The sequence below is a fragment of the Columba livia genome, chromosome 2 (genome assembly GCF_036013475.1).
Source record: "Columba livia isolate bColLiv1 breed racing homer chromosome 2, bColLiv1.pat.W.v2, whole genome shotgun sequence".
Lineage (NCBI taxonomy): Eukaryota > Metazoa > Chordata > Aves > Columbiformes > Columbidae > Columba > Columba livia.
In genome coordinates, this window is record NC_088603.1 from 110392550 (window position 1) to 110414910 (window position 22361).

Consider the following 22361-nt stretch of genomic DNA (forward strand, 5'->3'; position numbering starts at 1 on the left):
TAAAATTGCGTTCCCTTTTTCTTAGATGATGAAGTAGTGGTTGATAAGGTTGTATAAAACAGATCTGTTGTGATAAGTGTTCAAAAGAGTAAAAGATGAAGTAAATTTTCCCTAGGTCTCCTATGCTGAGTGTAAGAAGTAATGAGCTTAAATTACAGCAGTGAACATTTGCATTAGACATTAAGAAAAACTTTTAGAGAGTTGAATAATGAATCGTTAGAACAGAATGCCTGAGGAGGTACTGCAGTTTCCACTGGTGGTGATATTCAGCAATGGGTTAGACAAACATCTGATAGGAATGGTTTAAATATAGTTAATTCTGCCTTGAAGCTGAGGGGTAAGTTAAATAACCTCTCAAGAGGAGCATCTCTAACTTGGGTTTTTTTGGAAAGTAATAAGTGAACATGAAGTTCACTGGGACAGCAGACGCTTGAGCAGAAAGACAGAGCTCAAGATTTACACTTAAGGAAAGTTGCCCTCTGACATGCGAGCACAAGCAATCACGCTGTGAATTTGAAATTGTTATAGAAAAGCAGGCTTGCATTAAAAGACACACAACTGGAAGTGTGATAACATTGTGTTTTACATCAGAGTAAATCTGCTGCTCTTAAAGCTTACAACCATAAGAGGACGTTATGACTGTGAGGGCTGCATGATATTTGTAGCTTGGGATGGATTGATGTTACACATACTCTTAATACAAGCATGCAGAGGGAAGAACTTTGCATGTTCCTTGGAGAGGCATAAACACCTTACATCAGACTTACATGAGACTCAGTCTTAACAGTCTGTCATAGGAACAAATTCTGTGAAACCAATGGAATTGCTCCCATGTCAAAGGTTTTGAAAGGGGCCTTGGCCTCTTATTGTTTTTTAGCTGCTTAAGAGTCAGAAAACTGCTGTATGTTCCTGAGACCAACAATAACAATATTGATCAAGAAAGCAAAGGCTCAGTTATTTTTGTAAAAGTTGAGAATTTTAGTGGCAATTTCTACTCCTGCTATCTCTTTTAAGGATGTGAACATACCTTATTTTTTTCTTTTTTTTGAAAGACAATAAATAATTTTTTCCTTCCCTTTGTTTTTATCAAGACAGGGAGCAGGCCTAGAATACTTAAGCTTAAAGTTTTGGAGAAGGTTTCAGAAAGGAAGTGTGGAGGTAACCTTAGCTGTACATTATGGTTAATGTGTTCTAAATTAATCCTGTTCCTTGTGTACCTTCTGAAGGGATGTTAGCTGATAAGTTATGTGGATCTGTTTGTGCAGTTCAGGGAAATCTGTCTTAAGATGCTACTATGCCCAGGTTCTCTCCTGTCTGTGCCAGAAGATGCCATGTACAGAAGCAGAAGTATGTCAGCTCCAAGACACAGATTTTCCAGCATGATGAACTATAAGTCATGAGCTGTGTTGATCAAGGAATGGGCAAATTTTTATTTTTGCCTTTACAAGGATGGCAAATTCTTTTAGATCTTATGAGACAGTGAATGAGATTCTGTTCAATTAATGGGAATTTTGCTGTTGACTGTATTTGGGCCAAACTACCCTTATATTCCTAGCAAGGTGTCCAACTATGGGCTAATTAGCTAATAGGTGTGCATGCAGGAATGACAGAATGCTACAGAAACATAAATGGCTAAAATAACATTAGATATGAATTGTTTGTCTCAGAATTGAATAGCAAAAATATCCTGCATGGAATTAGTCCTGAACATACACTTCTCCATCTATGCTTTGTGAAATTATAGTCAGTCCTGTCTTTAATATAGTTAGGAGACTTATACTGAACATTTGCCCATGTTAGGATGTTAGGTAGAGGGGCTTCAATGTTTGAAATAAGAACTTTTCTGTGCTCTTATCTGTGTGTTCTTAAAAATAGGGTATGTTTGGTTTTTTTTGTAAAGAGCAAAAGGAACAAAGAGAACACATTTTGAACTGTGGTATCTGATTAATTTCTGATCCAGATTGTGTTAGCTATGGGTATGTTGCTGGTTATTAAGCACAATTCAGATTGGAAACTAAAAGTTCAGGAAAAAATACCTTCCAGCCCTTTTGCTCTCCCCATTCCTTCTTCTACACACCCTTCTTATCAATATTTAAACAAACATTAGAAAATGAAGCAATTCACAGTTGAGTACATGTGTTTTCATTTTTCTGCTTTAATCTTTTAGAAAGGTTTAGACCCAGATATGAGAGTTTTAAAGATTGTTGTGTGAAAGAAAATGCCACATGCTGACTTCAGTAGCAAAAGTTTGAGGAGTTCAGCTTCTCTTTATTCATATAAGCTACAGAATACTATATACACCTCAAAATCTTGCCACTTAGGTACCCAAACTAGAGTTCTTTTGAGGATTGGGGCCCAGTTTTCTAATCTAGAGATCGTCTTTATGATTCCAGTGAGTAAGGGTATTTAAATTAATAGAGTTGGGTGAGTTATAGAATAAAATAGCAGATCATAGGGGCAGATTATCTATTATGCAGTCTCTTATCAATTTAGACACATGTCCATGTTACAGAAGAGGCAAAGCATTTCTCAAACAAAGTACATCTACCGCTAACAGCATATGACTTTCCTGAATGTAAACATTTACAGATCAGTACAGATTAGGATAATTCTAGCTAGAAGAAAAAGATAGATCTAAGGAATTTTCATCTTTTTCAGATAGTTCGCAGATTGTACTAGTATAACCAATCAGTCAGAAATGTGCAAGTTTTCATTAAAAATTCCATTACAGCAGTTGGTCTGTCATTTGTCTCTATGTAGATCTAAACCAATTATAATAACATTCTTATTAATTTCAGAACAGATGGAGGATTTCCATGAATAGATTTTGTTAAATATGTGTCATAAGAGTTGAGACATCTCAGGAATGATTTTAAAATGTAGTACAAGAAATCTGAAATAATAGAATAGCTAAAAATAGTGATTTATATAATATTTATATGCTTTAAATGTTCTTTTTACTTTTTTTATTTGCAGACCCTGCTCCGTTAGGTATTTATAGAACTCTGAAACTTTATGAACCTCAGGGGTTCTAGTATGAACAGCATTAGAGCTCTTTAAAATAGAAAGAGACTTATGAAGTCTTACTGTTTTTTTAATACTCTGTACCTAAGCATCTAATCTTTTTTACATGAACTTGAAGAAAACGTGTAGACCATGTGAATAAAGTTGTACCACATCTGACCTGTTCAATATATGGATATCAAAAAGTATGGCTAAAGCAGAAATTCTGGATATCTTTATCCCACATTCCTTCGAAGATAGAGTTTTTTATATTTATCTATATATATATATTTTTTTTTTATTTTTTTTTTAAGTCTGTAGTTCTTGAAAGAATGCAAGTTCGTAAAACAGGTGGTACTGGCAAGAATCTGAAATTCTTACTGAATGGCAATTCCAAATGTATTGTCTTTTTACTAATACTGAGCTGTTTTGAATATGTATATAAGACAGTAACTACGTATTACATATTATGCATATAAATAGATGTAAAGCTGCATTTTAAGGCAGAAGTAAAAAAAAAAAATAATGAGTGTAATGCATTGAAAATAGATCATCTTCCTGAAATCATAAAATCATACGAGTTATGAAAACTGATCATTTCAACTTTTTCCACCAAAGCTAAAGCACTTTTCTGTTTTAGAAAAAACAAACAAAAAAACAAACAAAAAAACTCAACCTCATAATTTCTGATGCAAAGTCATTCTATTAAAAGCAATAACCAAAAAACCCCAAACCCTACAGTGCTTACATTTGTATTATAGTTTTCTGACCTCCTCCCAGTAGCCTATTTATATATTATATTTGAGTAATCTGCATATGCAAGCAACTTAGATGTGCAGAAGCTCAATCTCTGGAATATTTTAAAAGACAAAAAAATACTCTTAAGTTTTCATTCTTCACTAATATAGATCTGTTTTTCAGAATCAAGGGTAGTACAGGCAGTGCTTGCAGGAACAAACCTCTGTAGTGGCATTGCAGATGGTTCAGCCAAGAGGATGTAGTATGGTAGAACTCCACTCTGAGACCAAAACCCCACTTTTTTCTACTCTAGGAATTAGAAATGGTACCAACACAAGGTCCTGTGTAGCTCCAGACATGAGTTTCTCTTCAAGGGAAGTTAGCAGTTACCTGCAGATGATTTCTGTCTGTTTTGTACTCGTCATCAGTATAATTAGGCTTTACAGAATAGAGTTTTCAGGACTATGTCTTGAAATATATTAGTTGGTTCAATTTTTGCATACTGTTAAGCCTTGTTTACATGTTGTGTTTAATGTTGCATGGGCAAACAGAGTAGAGAATAAAAGAAGAATATACTGTGAAAAATGATCTAAACATTGCATTTATATTAAACTTAATACGAATTACATGCAGATTTTTATTTAATGCATTTAGGGAAAGTTATATTTAAGAACATGTTTTCACTTGCTTGAGAAGTCACCAGCCGCAGATGATAATTTGCTGATTTGTGTTCACTACCTTGACCTCCAACATTTAGAATCAGTGTATAGATTTATTTTTCCTGACTATGAAAGCCATGAATTATCTGTCCCTACAGCTCTGTTACACTAGAAATACCTAGTTAAACCGACTGTTTATATCTAAGCAGCATTTAATCTTTTTTTTTTTTTTTTTTTAACACTAGAGGATCCATGTTCTTTGTATCCCACATAAGTCCATTATCATTCCCTTAATTCTGCCAAAAGCATTAGTCTCATTCCTTCTCCCCTGCTTTCCTGCTCACAAAGGTGAACTTCTGTGTCAATGCAAGGTAAATGATGGAGGTATTCTAGCAGGAGCAGGAATGAGGGTAAACAGGGAAGAGCAAGGAGCAGGACCTTCTCATTTCAACTGTAGTGAAATCAGTGGCATCTCCCTCTGTCTTACGTAGTCATCAATCTGAAGTTTGTCTTGTCTGGACAAATCTCATTCCCAAGTTATGTTCTTTTATTTTTGTTGAATTCTTTCTTTTTGAAGACTTTTCAGAGTGGAGAGGTTCAAGTGATGTTGAAAAGAATTTAACCTATTTCTCTAGATAGAATTTACTATTCATCGAACTATGGTAGAGCTAATATTCTGATTACTCATTAGTATGCTGGATATTATGTACTGTTTTGTTAACAAACTAATGTCTGTCGGCTTTGATCCAAAGATGATCTATTTTCAGTGTTTTTAGAGCACAGGAACAGGTTTAGCACTCTTCTTAACTTAAACCTATTTGTCTGTCCTAGGTGATAACAGAGACATGTAATGCACCAAGGCAGTAGGCTTCATATCCAAGTCACAGCTAAATTATGAGATGTTCCTATTTGCAAGTTAAAGATAAAGCTAAACAAGGTCAAGGGATCAGATCGGTGGTGATTTAAGACAATCAAAGCTGTGGTTGCTGTAGTTTAATGTCCTTCTTTTGCTGCAGTAGCACTCATGACGTATCTCAACAAACTACTTCACAGAGATCCAAAGCACATGAAAACTAGTAACCATTTTGAGGTGTTTTTTTTTCTTAACCTCCTGAGCAGCCCGACATGATTGCCTCACTGCTAGGGTCAGTGGAAGAGCAGCTCCAGTTTAGATCAACCTCAGCTGTTGCGGAGCTGCCTCCTAAGACAACAGCTTTCTGTTTCACCTGCCGTAGTAAAACTGCAAATTGTTGCTGAAAGGGATAATCTCATTCTCTCCTATCTTACTGTACCTTTTGCACCTGTTTCCTGTGGCTTGTTTGCCTCAGATTTAATGGCTTTTCTGGCTTTAGGATAAGACAGACGAGTGAGTTCCTAAAACAAAGTAATTCAGTGCTTCAGTGAGTTAGTTTGGGGTTGACCTTCCTTGTTGAACCAAATCATTAGACTTGATCCAAGGTAAGTGACAGGAGCTTGTAGCTATAGTTAGGAGAATGAATGAAGCAGGACTTGCCCAACTTTGGTATCACAATAAATACAAGGTGATGTAACAGCACTTGTAAAGTGTGCAAACCAGCCAGGCAAGAGAAAGGACCAGACATAACTCCTTTGTAACAACCGCTGGTGGTAGACTTGCAGGATTTTGAAGAGGGACATATGCATGTTTCATTTCTGCCTTTTCAGGAGAACAAGATTTGGTGTTTGAATTTATGGGGGTTTTATTTTCTTTCTTTTTTATTATTTAGATTCATCTGACCATGTTTGCCTCTCCTTGAACAATCCTACAAAGCCTTGAATTGTGACAAATTGCTGAGGTTAAGGAGAAAATTATAGTAATAAAAAACAATAAGTATTCAATTCACTGAAGGACAGAACTGTAACACCAAAAGGATGAAAAAATATACTTTTGCAACTTAGGTTACTGTTTGCAAGTGTTAGAAGTAGAAAATAATGCACTTCATACTTATTTGGGTCTATTTTAGATCAGTTACTGTGTAAAACTCATCAACAATCTTTTTAGTTATTGCAAATAATCTAAATCTGAATTATAGGCATAGATTCTGTATTTCTTAGGTGATGTCAGCTGGACTGATTTCATGTTAAGGTTTTGGTTTGTTTTTTTCTGTCTTTCTAGTTTAGGCTTCTGTGGTAAACTTGAAGTTTTTAGAATGGTTTGCTTCAATTTCTTTCCAGATATAAGTATGAATCCATTTGGAAGCCTGAATATAAAAGCTGTAGTTGTTTTTTACATTTTAATTTGGTACTTCAGATTGAGGAGTTTTAAATGTAATTCTTTGATTATGTAGCTGAGGCTGCAGAAGGCATTCTTTGTCGAGAGTTGACTTCTTTGTATGAAAAGTTATTTCCTGGAAATTAGTTCTGTTCTTTGACATTTTTTGTAGTTTTCTGTGCTTTACTTTTAACAAGTCTTTTTCTCCCCATCTGAAGTAACATTTGAATATTTTCTTCTTACAAGGTGCCTTATTTTATATTACAGCTATTATTGATATTGTTATTTTACCCAGTAATATTTTACTAATTCATTCCGATTTTCTGGTAAGATTTACAGCAATAATGGCCACTATATTCTTGCTCTTGAAGTGTAAAATAGAGCTTAAACCAGGATTTTGAGATGTAAACTTTGTAATGCTGCTGTAAGATTTCAATCTTTAACTTTTCAGCACTGTACAAGAAACCTTATACCTCTGAAAAGCAGTTAGATCTCATGGAATGCTTCTGTTGGAGAGACTTGATTTTTTTAAGAAAATAAATGTATTCTAACTTTATGGAATTCTTAGTCTTAAATCAAATAAGGGAAAAGAGTTTAACTGTCTACTTGGCAAGACAGAAGGAGCAGCTACACCCTTTTCTATATCAGATGAGTTAGAGGTCTGAAGATAGTTGTCCTTGTTTACAGCAATAACAGCTATGTACGTCTAGATACATGCTTATGCACATCTATATATGTGCTTAGGCTAGAGTTTGGCATTCGATCTGCAAAAAAATTAAACACATCAGAAATTCTGACTTGAAAATGTCATGACTCCCATCATAAATAAAGGCATGTTAGACATAAGTGTTTTAATTGAAGTCAGCAATGACCCATTTTAAGAGCATTGGTAAATGTTTTCAAAATGAAACATAGGTTTAATTTTTCATTTCAGTAACTAACTTTTCTTTTATCCAGTTGTATGACTTTCTTGTAGATCTTCCATTGTTTCAAGGATGGATTAAATGCAATCAGAGAGGAGCTCTGATTTGATGGATGTGATAAATTCTGCTAAAGTAAGGATGTCCTGTTATAGATACTTTTTAATTGCACATGGATTACGCTCTGTGAATCTTAATAACCTAATTTGAAGTTTTGATACTTTATTGTTTTAAATCCTTCCTTTGTAACAAGGTCGATGTTTTCAAACATAATTTTAAATACATATGTTTATCTTATTTGGTCAAATTGTGTAATTTTTAGCTATGCATGGTGAAATCCCCATCCTTTTGACCATATAGAACCAGTCAGGAAACTGCATTGTGAGTTTATTGTTTGTATTGTTTGTATTTTTTATTTGTGTAATTCATTAGTTTCTCATTCTCAGTTCTTAAGCAAGAACATGTTTAGTATTGTGCTATAAAGGTCATTTCCATGTTTACATTTTACATACCTTTGTTTTGTTCTTTGAGCATTAATTTAAGCATGTAGTTTAATATTTACGTTGTTCACATTTATCAAAATTTTATATATGAATTTATTGAGGACTTTAATGAAACAGAATTATCTTGCAAGTTTGGAAATTTTTTCATTTATTTTAAAGCTGACTTTTCTTCTCCTTAGCACACTGGTTAACAGTTTTGCCATGATTATAAATGCTTTTTTTTGCCTTGTTCCTTTTAAGTTATTTGAAGACTAGAGCATGTGCCCAATTTTAAGACTTATGCCAAGTTACACACACCAATAAGCTGTTGTATGATCAGGGTCTTAAAACATTTGTCGTAAAAAAGAGGAAGACACATGCAAAAATATTAATTTTCAGTCCAACAAATGTGCTTTCATGCTGGTAGAACAGAAAAGATTTGAAGATGAGAATTTTACTTCTGGCAGGCTCCCAACCTATCCTATGAGTCTTTACCATGGTGCAGAATGGTATGGCCTTGTCCATGTCAGTTATTGTAGATCCAGAGTCATTAGCCAAGGACTTGACCAGACTCAATTCCTTGCTGTATAAAAGAATTCCTGTGTAATCTAAAGGCTCTGAATTTTGGGCTGTGACTCATTCATTCCTCTCAGTGAAGGGACTGGCTGTCTACAAAGGTTTGTCAGGTGGTAGCAGCAATTACTTTGGCTCCACTGTTTTTTGTGCAGTTGTGTATGTAGTAGTGTTCTGGGTGAGTCATTCAGTCTTGTATTTAGACCTCCTAAATTTATCTAGGTCCTTGTTTTGTATCAGTTGTGTTTTGCTTTGGTTTCAGCTTTTCTGTAAGTTTGACTCCATCTATAACACAAAGATACCAATTTATGTCTTGTGGAACTGTTGGAAGATAATAATTAATGGGTGTGAGGTATTCAGAGATTGTGAGGGTGAGAATGTAGTCAGCTAGAGAATTCCCAAGATGGAAGTGGGGCTTTTGGGATATTTATACATGCTGTGAGAAGTCCTTGGGTGTACTCATCTTTGTGGTATTTAAAAAAAACAAACCAATACAAACTCAAAACTGTACAGATGTTTCTCTTAGACTCTATCTAAACTTCATCCATGTTTGTAAATCTCAGCCCTGGACTACTGTGTAGTTTATCAGATTAATTAAGAAAAATGAATAGACTAATGTATTGAAACTATTAATGACCACATTAATCTAATGGTATTCACTTTTTCTTGTCACTGGAAACATTACATGTTCTTGCTCTTGGCTTTCAAGGTCTCATATCTTTGGCTACTGAAAGTCTGTGCGTTGCTGCTCTTCTGGAGTACTCATGGAAAGGTAACTGGCTTTTCATTTACTTCCTTTTTCAGGAGAATGGTACTTCTGCCAGCTTTGATTTTTCTCTTTTCCTTTCTCTGTTTATTCCCTACATTTGTCATCAGAGGTATATTAATCACAGAGACATAATTATTCTAGTCTAAATCTAGGACACTGAATATTACGATACTTGCTATACACATTGTTATTTGACACTTCAAATATACATCGAAATAATTTTAGATATTTCTTGCTGACACTCAGATGAAATGTATTGCAACCTGGTTAGTAAAGATTTTTATTGTTAAGCTTAACCGTAAGATAGTCAGTGACTGTCATTGCTTTTAGAAAACCATTATGATAGTACTGAATTTAGCAAAAGGCAGCGAGTAGTTCAAGCGCTTTACTGATTATATTAATCTTCCCTTCCAAAGGGCTAGGTTTAATTATTAATGTTGATGTGTGTGAGGAAATTAAAAAATGAATCAGAACTAGTTTATTCTGAAAGTTGGGGAGAAAGCTTTATAAAATACAAAATCAGAATTTTATATAATTATAACAAAATCTTCCTGATTATCTCTTTTTATTTTTATATTGTTTTATTATAAAATGTTTTCATTTATCTTTAGGTGATTACTTCCAAATGATTCTTTCAGAAACAGTTAGATGCCTACCTGTAAAATGTTAGCTGTGCATTCTTGTTAACAAAACACTGAAACACTGAACATCTTCAGGTAAAAATGACTTCTTCCTTAAAACATGTTCACTGAGCTTCTGAATCTATGTGACCAAATAATTGTTTTCAGCTCCATTAGAATAAAGGCTTTACTTCAGATGTAAACTCACAGAATTACAAATAGCAATGGATGATTTAAAGTGACATCAGTCAACTTGATTTTTGTAACTGTCTAAAAATGTTAAAGTTAACTGCTAAAAATGTTAAAGTTCTTAACAAAGTATCCTCTAAGTAAGTCAAGACTTCTTCAAAAAAAACCTTTGGAGATACATACTTGAGAATTTTTAAGTGTCCTGATGTTATACAGAAACTAGTAATTCCTCATTCAGACAGTAAGAACTTAATTGTTACACAAGGTGAGGACTGTATAATTACTGATAAAAATAAAGATGTTTTTTAAGTGCTTTCATATTTGCTGTTCCATACAAGTTGATGATACATCTTGAAATGAACAAGTGCAAAGTATTTTAATGTTATAACCTTATTTTTACCACTGTGTGTCATTCTCAAGGGCTTTTTTTTAAATGATGGGGCATAACTGATATTTTTTTCAACTGATCTGAAGTTGAATGAGAATAATTAATTAGTGCAGTGTTTGTTTTGGTTGCTGTACTGCATTAGCTGCACATTTTTGTGAGGTGACAATTCACTACAGAACTCTGTCCTGTGCAATTATTTCAGTGATTTTTGTGAATTCAAACTTGAGATCAAATCTTAAATTCAAAATTTAATTAAATTTAAAAAGAAGCCCAAGATACTTTTTGATTTTTTTTTTCCTCTGTCAGAAATTTGAGAAAAAAGCCTGAAGATTCTAAAATAAAATTTGGCTCTTTTGGGTATTTCATTAGATCAAATACAGTAGCAGTTGAAAAAAGATGTGTGTAGAACATGATAGTTAATGACTTGTATTCTTTCACAAGAATGGTGTAGGTTCTGTTACCAAATTGAAGATACCCACCTAGAATTTTGCAGTCTACTTACAGACCTTTAAATTACTGAATTGTATTTACTGCTTTGAGAATCTTTTAAAAAGCTGTTCCACAATCTCGAGACCCGCTCCCTTTGGAGTGTATATCCAATTTATTTTGAGGACCTATGTAGTAGAAATATATCAATAGTTTGTTTGGGGTTTTTTGGAGGAGAAAAGTGGGTTAAGAGCTTTTTTTTTTTTTCATGATGGCTGAATCTCCATTGAACACATTAATCAAGTATGCAGTGGTCACATAACATATGCATCATAAAAAAAATACCCATTCAAATTTTCCTACAGTCTTTCCAAAATATAGATCAGTCCCAATTTTCTAAAGATTATAAGGTGTCCTTGATCTATCTCTTAAGAATGCTGAATATTACTTACTGTAATATTTTCTCTGTTTTATGTGGGATATTTTTACTAGAAATTATTCTAATTCAGGTTTTTGGTATTCTGTTAGTTCTCAGACATTAGGTGGATGAGAAAAATAAATTAAAAGAGCACAGATTAAAGGTTTTTGAAGTAACACTTGTAGAAGGAACACTACTTCTAATCATTCAGAGGTAAAATATTTAGGTTAATTAATTTATTTGCCATAGAGAGAAGCAACATTGAATCTTTGAAATATAAGAGAGGAAGAGAGGAGACAAACAAATGGCAATAAAGAAGTTGAAATTGCTAAGGGGAAGCTTTTGTGACAAAAGGAATATCCAGAAATCAGATGGTAGAAATGGTATGTGATGATGAATTTGGAAGGCATTCCCAAGGAGAAATTACTTTATATAGTGTTCAAAAAAAAAAAAAAAAAAGAAAGAAAAAAACCTGTCACCAGATGATTAGTTTGACTTTGACAGTGGTGCCATTCTTGTGTTCTTACTGAAGTTTATAGGCAGAATTATTTAAGCAGGTCAGTGCTTTTCTGTATCTGTATTTTAAGAATAAGGCTTTATTTGGAGACATAAAATATTTCAGATTTGATTGGAGAATTCTGTCTGTATAAACTGCCTGACTAGGAAGAGAATTACCTAGACTTGCAGGAATCTCTGTAGGTTATGAATGTGCATTTGAAAAATATATTGTGTATTGCAAAAAATTACATGCAAATATTCATGCTAAAAATGTTTTGTTGTGGTTGGCTTTTGCTTGCTTACTATTATCTGCTTTCTCTAATTTTCACTGATTAATTAATACTTTTCAAAATACCTTTTGCAGGTTAGGCTTAAGCAGGACAGTTAATTTTTCTAAATTGTGTCCCATCTGACTGTTGTGCTTCTCAATTCTGTTGTAGAATTTCAGGGTCCACAGGAAATCTGAGAATAGATTTTACAAATAAAAGCAAGCTAATTGTGAAATATAAAAGTTGGTGGAAAATTTTAAGTTTTGTCTTCTTCCACTGCTTGCCCTCCTCTTCTGTATTTTATTACTTATTCATTAATTTGTTTAGGTTTTGGCCCTGATGTCGTCTTTTGTATGCTGTAACATTCATGTTCCCACTTAAAGTGCTTCTGTTCAGTAGAGCTGGGTTAACAGGCCTGTGAAATCAGAGAATAAATTCCTCAGCATATGAACCTTTGAAAACTAAAATACTGTGACAAAGTCCTGTGTCGCTGGAGCCAATTAGCAGGGCTGTTAGCTTGTAGTGAAAGCAGCGCACCCCGAAATGTCAGTCCGCGGGGCTGTTGCCGAGACGTAATTAGGAGCAATTAGCCGGTCTCCCTGCTGAGCAGATCGCTATTACCTTTCTCCTTTTTGCCCTTCCCCCTCCTGCCGCTGCAGGGCAGCGAGTCGCGGCGGCGACAATTCCCTGAGAGTGTGTGTAAGTGTGTGTGTCCGTGCTGGCGGTGGAGGCGCGGATCGCGCTGCGCCCCGGCCCCCTCCCCGCCCCGCCGCATTGTGGAGGGAGGGACCGCGGCCGCCGCCGCCTCCGCCGCTGTGCGGGGCCGGGCGCTGTCCGAGGTGCTGAGCCGTGCGGGGCCGGGCGCTGTCCGAGGTGCTGAGCCGTGCGGGACCGGGCGCTGTCCGAGGTGCTGAGCCGTGCGGGGCCGGGCGCTGTCCGAAAGACCGAGCCGCTCCTCACCCGGGCGGCATCATGGTATTTGCTCCAGGTAAGGGCAGCCTGCTCCTGTGCCCAGACGTGGGAACACAGCGGGAAGGCCCCGACTGTGCCAGAGAGCAACTTTGGGGGCTGCGGGGGAGGGGGGAACCAGAGCTGCCACCCAGCAGAGACAGATGGTTTCAAAGAAGGTGCCTTAGCTTAGGATGTGTTCAGCTGTAGAGCTGGAGGTTGTGAGAGTCACCCTCGTGGTTAGGGACAGGAGTCTCCTATACCAGTGTGCAGGGGACTGTGCTTGTCAGACTGCATGAAAGGGTCAGGAAGGGGGACATGACCCTGCAGTGACTGGACAGTGAGTCCGCTCCAGCACCCACACCAGTGTCTGACAATGAGACAATCTCTGAAACTTACGGTGATATTTTACAAATCTCCCTTCTTGTCCCCCAAGCATTTTAATGGAAGAGAACAGAAAGTTTGTTCAGTCCAGTTTTTACTGAAGATTTCAGCAGAAGCTCATGTCTGATGTGAGACCTCACTCTATAAGGGTGCTGCTGTGTAGCATATATGTGCTTACACCATAGAAGGAGGGAAGCTACAGAGAGTCTACATTGAACTCAGTATATTCTTCTTGCAAATACGCATTTTTTTATTCAGAAAGGGGATGAGAGGCCCAGTAGCTCTAGGATGTAAATCTAAGTCATGTATAATATCTTCTGTAGTGAAATGACTTGAAATTAACTTCTTTAAATATGTATAATTGTCAGTAAATATAGTGGGTCAATAGAAAAGGAAGGGTAAAAGCTGTAACTAGACAGTGAGTAACTATTAATACATTTGCTTTGCAATACTAACAGAAGTTTTGTCTTCCTTTGAAATTCTATATGCAGTCTGTGAAGGGATAAGTATCCAAAAGCTTTATTCCTTCATTTAAAAAAATTGATCTTGGGGTTGACTTTGCTAACTCAACAAAACCAATTTTTTTTAGAAATTAATGTCATTTTTAAACAATTGGAAGTTCGTTTTTTCTCTTTAACTGCCCAGTTGCTGTGTAATTTGATACTTTGCTGTACATTGTGTTCTGAAATTGGGACCAAGTTATTTATCGTCATAGAAACAGCCACTGTTTTTTTGTAGGACACCTTTCAGTATTAGTAGCTCTTTTCTGAACTTTTATCTGTCAGACTTTCACTATTAACTGTACTCATTTTTGAAATGCACCATGGGACTGGAATACTGCAGGAAGAGTTTACCTCTAAAATAATGAATACATACTTATTTTCCCCGAAGGCTGACAAAGAACAAACCCCAAATCTCATTAATAACTACATGAATTATTCTTTTCACAACTCTAATACATAAAGGAAAAAAAAAAAAAAACTGTTTAAATCTGTCCTGTATAGTCATTCTTCTTCAGTCTGCTCTTACTCAAAGAAATGCCCATGATTTCCTTGCGAATATTGCCATAATATACATAGGGTAACTAAGCAGGAATTTGCAAAACAGATTATAAAGCAATCAGAGGATCTTGACAATCACTTGTATTCAGACAGAGCAAGCTTGAGTAGATTGTTCATCTATTTTTTGCTTTTCTTCACTCTAAATCAGCCCTGCCCTGGCATTATCTCTTATCCAGATATTTAAATAAATAAATAAATAAATAAGGATTTTTCTTATCTATAGCATCTTCAAAGTACTTAAGGTCATATCATATGGGAATACTATAAGTTTATAAATAAATTGAGTTTCATTTCTTGAGTCAACTTTCTGATTTTTATCTTACTGTGATGAATGACCTTGTTTTCTGTTTCATTTATTTGTTGGGAGAGTGGGGGAAAGAAAAAGATTTGTCTAACTATAAATTGTTAAGGTCAGAATGATAAACATCCTTCCAGGATGGGGGTGGAAAAAAGAAAACCACCAAAAGGAAACTCACTTCCAGAAAAAACTATGGAACTTGTTTATGTGAAGACAAACATAAGATTTTTGCATACAAATAAGGTTATACTTTCTTCCTTAAGATAGTAGACACATTATTGCAGAACACTGATTTAACACGTTATGTTTATAAACTGTTAAGTAGAAGCAGCTTACCAAGTTCACATGCACTTTTAAAAAGGTGAAGCCAACTGACTATTGACTGAATAGATATTTTCCTGTTAATCTTCAGCTCTTTTCTCTAAATTTTATAAATCTTATGAGCTACTATGTAAAAAACAAACAAAAAAAACAAACAAAAAACCCCACACCACACCTCCCATCAGAACCCCACAAAACAAACAAACAAACAAAGCAATGCTCTGTGCCCACCTGCCTCCCCCCCGCCCAGGCCTGGATATTACTGACCTAGGTAGGTCAGGATTGTTACAAAAAGGCTAGTATTTTTTAGTTCAGAATTGGAGTTTCTGAGTCATTCTAGACAGTATGTTGCTGTTTCCAGCTATGCAAAAAGCTACTGCTTATATATGATCTTTTTTTCCTACACAGTTTTTATCAACTTTGAGTCTGTTCCAGAAAAAGGAACTGAGAAAAGTACATTTTTCATTACTTGGTTTAATCTGACTGAGGCTTCATGGCACTTTGTTGTGCTGATTGACTGACAGTAGGCTGGTGTCTACAAAATGCAATGCAAACTCTGTGAGGTGTCTAGGAGTTCATTGTACTCGGCGGATTCCTACATGACAGGCTACCCTTACAATAGGGGATGATCCATTTAATGGAAATGCCAAAGTGCACATTTAAAAGTTTAACTTCTTTACTTTTCCTGAATTGAACTGCTATAGGAAGCTTGAGAAGTAAACAAAAACATGTTACTGGTTGTTAGATATAAGGATGGAGATATGCATGGGACTGCAGCACAGAAGTATGAAATGTCAAGGTTTTGGATTAGGTCAAAAAGCAAAGAGAAGTCATCACTCTTGATCTGGCAGATTTTTTTAGAAGACTTCAGAAGATAGCGTATTGCAGAATTAAAAAAAAAATCACTGCCAAATTAGTTTATAAAAGATTGATAACTATAAATAATCCCACAGATTAATTACCTGTCCTTTTGTAAGGTAAGGAATGAAGAGTTATTAAAACATTTATTTGTTCTAAAGCATCAGCAAGCATTCTTCTGTTAGCACAACATGAGTTTACAAAGGAGTGATCACTTCCAATATCAGGCTAACTGATCAATAATAATCTTATTTTTGTTCTTAAATGGACTTGTAAGATTTAACGATAATTTTAAATGTTGCTAATCAGTATCATACTACCTCTTTGCAAATTGCTTTCAGGTACTTCTCCCAAAAATGACTGCACTGTATTCCATGCTTATTTTCAGATCTAAATTTTTTTCAAGTGGAAAGGTAAAATAAAATTTAAAATAATACCATTTACTTCTGATTTGCCTGAAAAAGCAGCATACAAAGGTGTTTTTCATGCTCCAAGGATTTTTTTTCTGATGCTGTTTTGCACATGAGTCACTCAAGCACTTATGTCTTAGACCTTTGCACTTATGTGTATGTACCAATATAGCACAAAGATGGCCTGCATTTTTAGAACTAGTTTGGGAATAAAAGCTAGAAACCTGTTAAGGATATTTGAGCTACCTAATGGGTTTTCTAAGTAATTCTTGCTAGATTATAATTTCAGTGATTAATTTAGTTTATTTCGAGTTTTTTGCTCTATAATTCAAGACAGTAAAAAATTACCGAATTACCACGTCTCATCATTGCTGGTGATCCCTGTCTCACCAGTCAGTACTGTACAGATCTGTGTTTGCTGGCTAAATAATATATTTTAGAAAGGAATCAATTTTTATCTGAATACATCAAGAAAGATTGCAACACTTACACTGACTGCTTGTTTCAGTCTCTGGACACTCCCATCCTTTAAGCATGGATCTGCTATGAATTGTGTGATTTAATCTTTCAGGTGAATCTTGTTATTTTTCAGTGTAATTCGAAGAATGCCTTCTTACCTGGCATTTTCTCTGTAACTAGGAACACACCCATGACCCTTCAATCCCAAAAGGAGGAGGCAGAACTCATTTTTGTATCAATATTTTTATGTACAAAAAGATGTTCAAACACACTCAAAGTTTAAAGACAGACATTAGAGAAGTCAGAAAATTGTCTGCTCAGCACCTCTTTCTTACAATAGCAATGCCAATAGCTTTTCAACTAGCTTTTCAGCAGCACAGCTGTTGTTAACACTGCTAGGAGCAGTGTAGCAGACTTGCATAATGACACCAAAGATCAGAAGCACATCCTGTACCAAACATTTTAGGAATCTCATTAAACTGCAATTGAAGACATAGCAGCTGCACACTGAAGCAGATGTACTTACTTGTCTGGATAGTCCTGATCTTATCTTGTGGAAAAGCTGGGAAAGCATCAAACCTTTTGCGCCATGGGATGTGACGACATGAGATTTCTTGAGAGCTTTTTTCTTTTTTTGATTATAGAGTTACAGGTACTGTGGAGAACCCTGTCTATAATGCACAGATCAAGACACTTTGGAGGGACCTATTAATGAATGGAAAAACTGCTACCTTTAACTTTACTTTTCTGAAGATAACCTGTTGTGGGATATCTGCAGTGTTTGTGCTGGGACTCTCAGCTATGAAATGCCCGTCACCCATGAGAACAATTGTAGTAAGTCAGGGCACAGTTCTTGTCCCTGTTAACTGTTGTGCTCCGTTCTGCTCATGCTCTAACTTCTGCAGTACCAAACCACCTCCCCCAATATAAAATGTAGTATATGCAGGATTCTTTCTCATGAGCTTAGTGTTGACAAATACCATGTCATAGACATAATTCAAAGGCTACAGGCAAGACTGTTTTGCAGACCTTCTGCAGTCTGATGTAATGGTTTTCTTGTCCAGAATTTGTGATGGCTGGTCTGAGTATGCAGACCAGGTGCACCTCAAAAGTATCTGTCTGAATGTATTTGCAGCTAAAAGCTCTCAACAGTACTTCAAAGTGCCACGTGGTAGGAAGAAATCAGATACAAGAAAACAACTTGTTTTCTGAGGAAAAATTGTTTCTTGTGCTGACCTCTCACCAATGATGCATTAATCTTTCCCATGCCGTGAAACTCCACTAATAGATCTCATTAGTGAGGTGAAAGTTAGTTAGTTCATAGATATTCAGAAATGTGATTAAATTAGTAAGCTTAAAAAGTAGCCAACAGTCCTAACTGCAAAATTTATTTGAAGTATGACTCAACATAGTGTTAAAAACTGGCACAAAAAATACTTTTTCAAATTATTTTTACCAGAACCAAAGGCTTAAACAAGTGAGACTTGTACCTTTCTCTTGCATATCCCTGGGTTGAATCCTATTTAGCTTAGCAGTGGAAAGAATTCTGTCTTCACAGTGGCTGTGTACTGACCTATGTTGAAGGAGTTGTTCATAGTTGGGGGATGAAGGTAATAAGTGATGCAGTCATTATGAGCATCCTTAATGGCATTGTGTGTGGGCTTCATGTATTGAGCAGGAAAGTCATATGGTCAATGTACAAAAGGAATGAGTTACACTGACCTCTAAAGTTTATCCCTCCAAATAATTATTCTTTTAGATGAATTGCTCTGATGTACTTGTTACAGACACACATAATATGATTCCAACCTTATATGCTTTATCATGATAATGGAGATTAAATGCGCTTACTGTAAAATACAGTGAAAGGTAGATTTATTCTTATATCATCAATCTTGTCTCTTAAGGATTTTGCTAAGGACACAATCTGCTGTATTAAGCTTACAAATACTAAGTTAATCAAAAATTCTTTGCAAGCAATGTATTAGTAATTTCTTTATATGCTTTGTAAAATTACCTGAGTACTGCTTGCCCACTTGTAGTGTGTTCTTTCCCTAATAATTCACAAGATCCTACAGAACAAGACATTATATTCTAAGGGATTGCAATTAGAACAGAATCTTTATTGACATTAGCAGAAATGGAAAGCTGACCTGAACAGCCATAAAATGCTTCAGGATCCTTTAGAATGCATTGCCAGGGAAGTCAAGGCAGGTGAGCTCTTTGCTGCAGCTGTCTGACCCAGCAAATGCCTTTAGTTGTGCTATCAGAAGATGCTGTCTTGCTTCTTCAAGAGAGCCTGAAATTTTCTGCCTGAAGAAGTAAATTGAGCCATATTCTACTCAGATATTACACTAATGGTAAGGCAAACGTAATCTCCTGTGGATTAGTTACATTTGCTTCACTTTGTAGTATGCATATTTGATAAAATGATACTGTATTTTCTTACTTTGATCAGTGAATCCACTTACCACTTGTCAGTATGGAGGGGGTGCGTATGCCTTACTAATTCTATTAAATACTCACAGATTGACATTATATTTTTTCTTGAAGTAATTTTTCTTAACAGAGCAGAAAATATTAATATTTCTTTGGGAATGTAACGAATTAGCTTTCAGAGGGGAAAACAGCATGTCATGCCATCCTGTTGCAAACAAGGATTCTGTCAGCATTACAGCTGTGAAATAACTCACTGGAGTCTTTATAAATATAACTTTTATATAGCAAACAAACCAGAGACTTCTAGATATTCTTTGCTCTTAAGAAAATATAAAACGTAGTGGAAAAACAAAATTACAAAAACTTAGTTTAGAAAAGATACAATGACATGTTACTCTGGATATGTTATTATGTTCTTTGAGACAGTTTATCTGCATTTCTGCTCTTCTCTTTCACCCTTCCATTCATTCTGGATTTGTGTTCAGAACAGGGTTTTTCCTGCTTCATACTTATAAATTGTTTGAAAAGCAAAGTAGTCTATGCTCTCCCCCTTCCCAAAACAGTTCTTCTTCCATGCTGGTTGCATGACAGGAGTTACAGAGTGAGGTTAAGGCAGAGAATATGATAGAACTGAGCTGTGACTTTCCTAAGGAAAGTGAATGTTAAAATCCCCTGCACACCACAGGTTAGGGAATTGGAAAAAACATAGCAGTCCTACATGAAAGTACTTTTAGCAGTTCTGATATGTTTGGTGTCTTCCGTTCTTCCTCAAGGAATCAGGGCAAGTGAGTATTGCCCTCTGATTCTTGACAGCTGTCAGTCAGGACCTCACAAGGCTCCATTTGAGAATGTGAGAAACATTACTAGGCAGAATTAATGCTAATACAGTTATGAATACATTTCTTATTTATTTTTTTAAAGATTCAATTTACAACTTCATTTTAGGACCTTTTTGTGAGGCGTCTGAACTGGCATCATTACTGACATTGAGACAAATTGGTTCTCTAATCCTGTAAATAGCTTAATGACACTCATATATAAAGTTGGTTTTTGTGCACACGTTGGAGAGCCTTCAGCCCTGGCTGCCTGCCATGTTCATGCATTCTGGGTGTAATTAACGTGACTCATCAACATTTCATGATTATGGATGCTGTGCAGCTTCATATTTTACACCTCTTCTTCAAATTAAATTTCTGCTGCTGAAATCCTAGCATCAACTTATAAAGCAAATCAAGGAAGGAGATTTTTTTACCATTTCAATTCACAGGTTACAAAATATTTGCCAGAAGAGGCTCATCTGGAACTTCCATGCTGTGGCTGGAAAGATGGAGAGATATGTAACTGCCTAATGCCAATGGAAGGTTGAAGAACTGATGTTTCTTGTAGAAGAATATCAATACTAATGCAAAGAATGTTACTGTTAGTTACTACAACATATACATGTGCATCATGTCATTGCAAACTTACCAGGCTTCTAGATTTTTTAAAAGATCTGCAGTTTATAAACACAATTTGGGTAACATCCTGTAACTTTTTCCATAAATACAGCTCATATGCATCCATACTTGATCTTGTGGTGGTCTTATTGTCACGGTCTTGCTCACTTATACTTAAATTTCATTTTAAAATGTCAGTTGGATTATAAATCTTAGAGTAGTAATTTTAAAGAGAATTGAAACAGATTTAACAGAGAGCAGTATTTTCATTGGGTTATTGTTATTTTTTATTAATAATGGAAACAAAAATAATTCTAGTGTTGCAATGCTGCAGAAAATAATAAAATGGTTAACTATCGCAATCCAAAGCAATCTCTTGATAAACAGTATATTTTCTTGTTAAAGGATATACCTGCATAATCTCTTAAAAAGAAGAAAGAATATTTGCTTCATGGCTCTTCCAGCTTTAGAAAATCTGCATAAATTAAAATGCTAGCTAACAGGTGAATACATTTTGGGTAACTGTCAGTTCTAAATTGCTCAGAAATTTGCTTAGAGGAATGTGATTTTTGTTAGTTTTAGATATGGTTAAGCTCAAAGCAGTTTACACAAACAAAATTTATTTTTTTTCCAGAATAACATCTTTGGTGGTATTAATTTGCTGGAATTAAACTGCATTTGTTATTCCTGTGAAGCAGAACATGATAAACTTTCAACCTCTGATGAATGGCCCTTGAGATTCGTGGAACTGGACCTATAAGCTAAGCTGTTCTCTTCAAATGCAATGTTTGTGTTGTGTCTCAAGACAGAATGAGACCTGACCTGCAGGAAGACATGACAGGCTGCATGAATGTCACATGCTTTAAGGAAAGTTGAATTTAAATTAAAGGCATTACTTTTTCCCTAGGAAAAGAAATAACCTCATACAGGTGAAGAAGCAAAAGGGATAGACAGTATAAGTTTCCTGAGACTGGATGTACATTCATGGTCCTGCATGATCATGCATGACCAATGTCTTCTCAAAAAATATGGGATGAGTTATTTCTAGTTCATGTTCTCCAAAAGTCCAAAGTTCATTCGTTTGTTCCTTCCTTCCTTCCTTCCTTCCTTCCTTCCTTCCTTCCTTCCTTCCTTCCTTCCTTCCTTCCTTCCTTCCTTCCTTCCTTCCTTCCTTCCTTCCCTCCTTCCCTCCTTGCCGAGAAAAGTCCCATCAGAGTTCCAGACCCGAGCGGACGGAGGAAGAAATGCGGCCGACTCAATATGAGTGATAAATGGGCTCTGCTCGTACAGTTGCTTGGTGGACTCATGTCTGTGCTCCTTGAGCCAATCCCCGACACCTCCTTCCCTCCTTCCCTCCTTCCCTCCTTCCCTCCTTCCCTCCTTCCTCTATTTAGCTTCTGCTCTCTTTCTATGTGAGAAATGTTGCTTCTGTTTCCTTCTAAAACACTGATTCTGCACCCACTGAAACGTGTCTCATTCCGTCACAGTTCATTGCCAGCATTAGTGGATCTGGGATGGACTTGCATCTCTGCAAGAGCAAGGTCATGCCTGTGGTAGTTTAGCTT

The 22361-nt window shown here is 35.8% G+C and overlaps 1 protein-coding gene across 1 annotated transcript in view; it reads left to right on the plus strand.

Moving 5' to 3' along the window:
* The first annotated feature begins 112 nt into the window (after nt 1-112).
* AKAIN1 (A-kinase anchor inhibitor 1) overlaps nt 113-22361 on the plus strand; it is a 30572-nt gene continuing 8323 nt past the window's right edge. Inside the window, exon 1 of the mRNA XM_005515004.4 lies at nt 113-13170. Coding sequence (XP_005515061.1) covers nt 13155-13170 — 16 coding nt within the window. The 5' untranslated portion in view covers nt 113-13154. The remainder of the gene's footprint in view (nt 13171-22361) is intronic.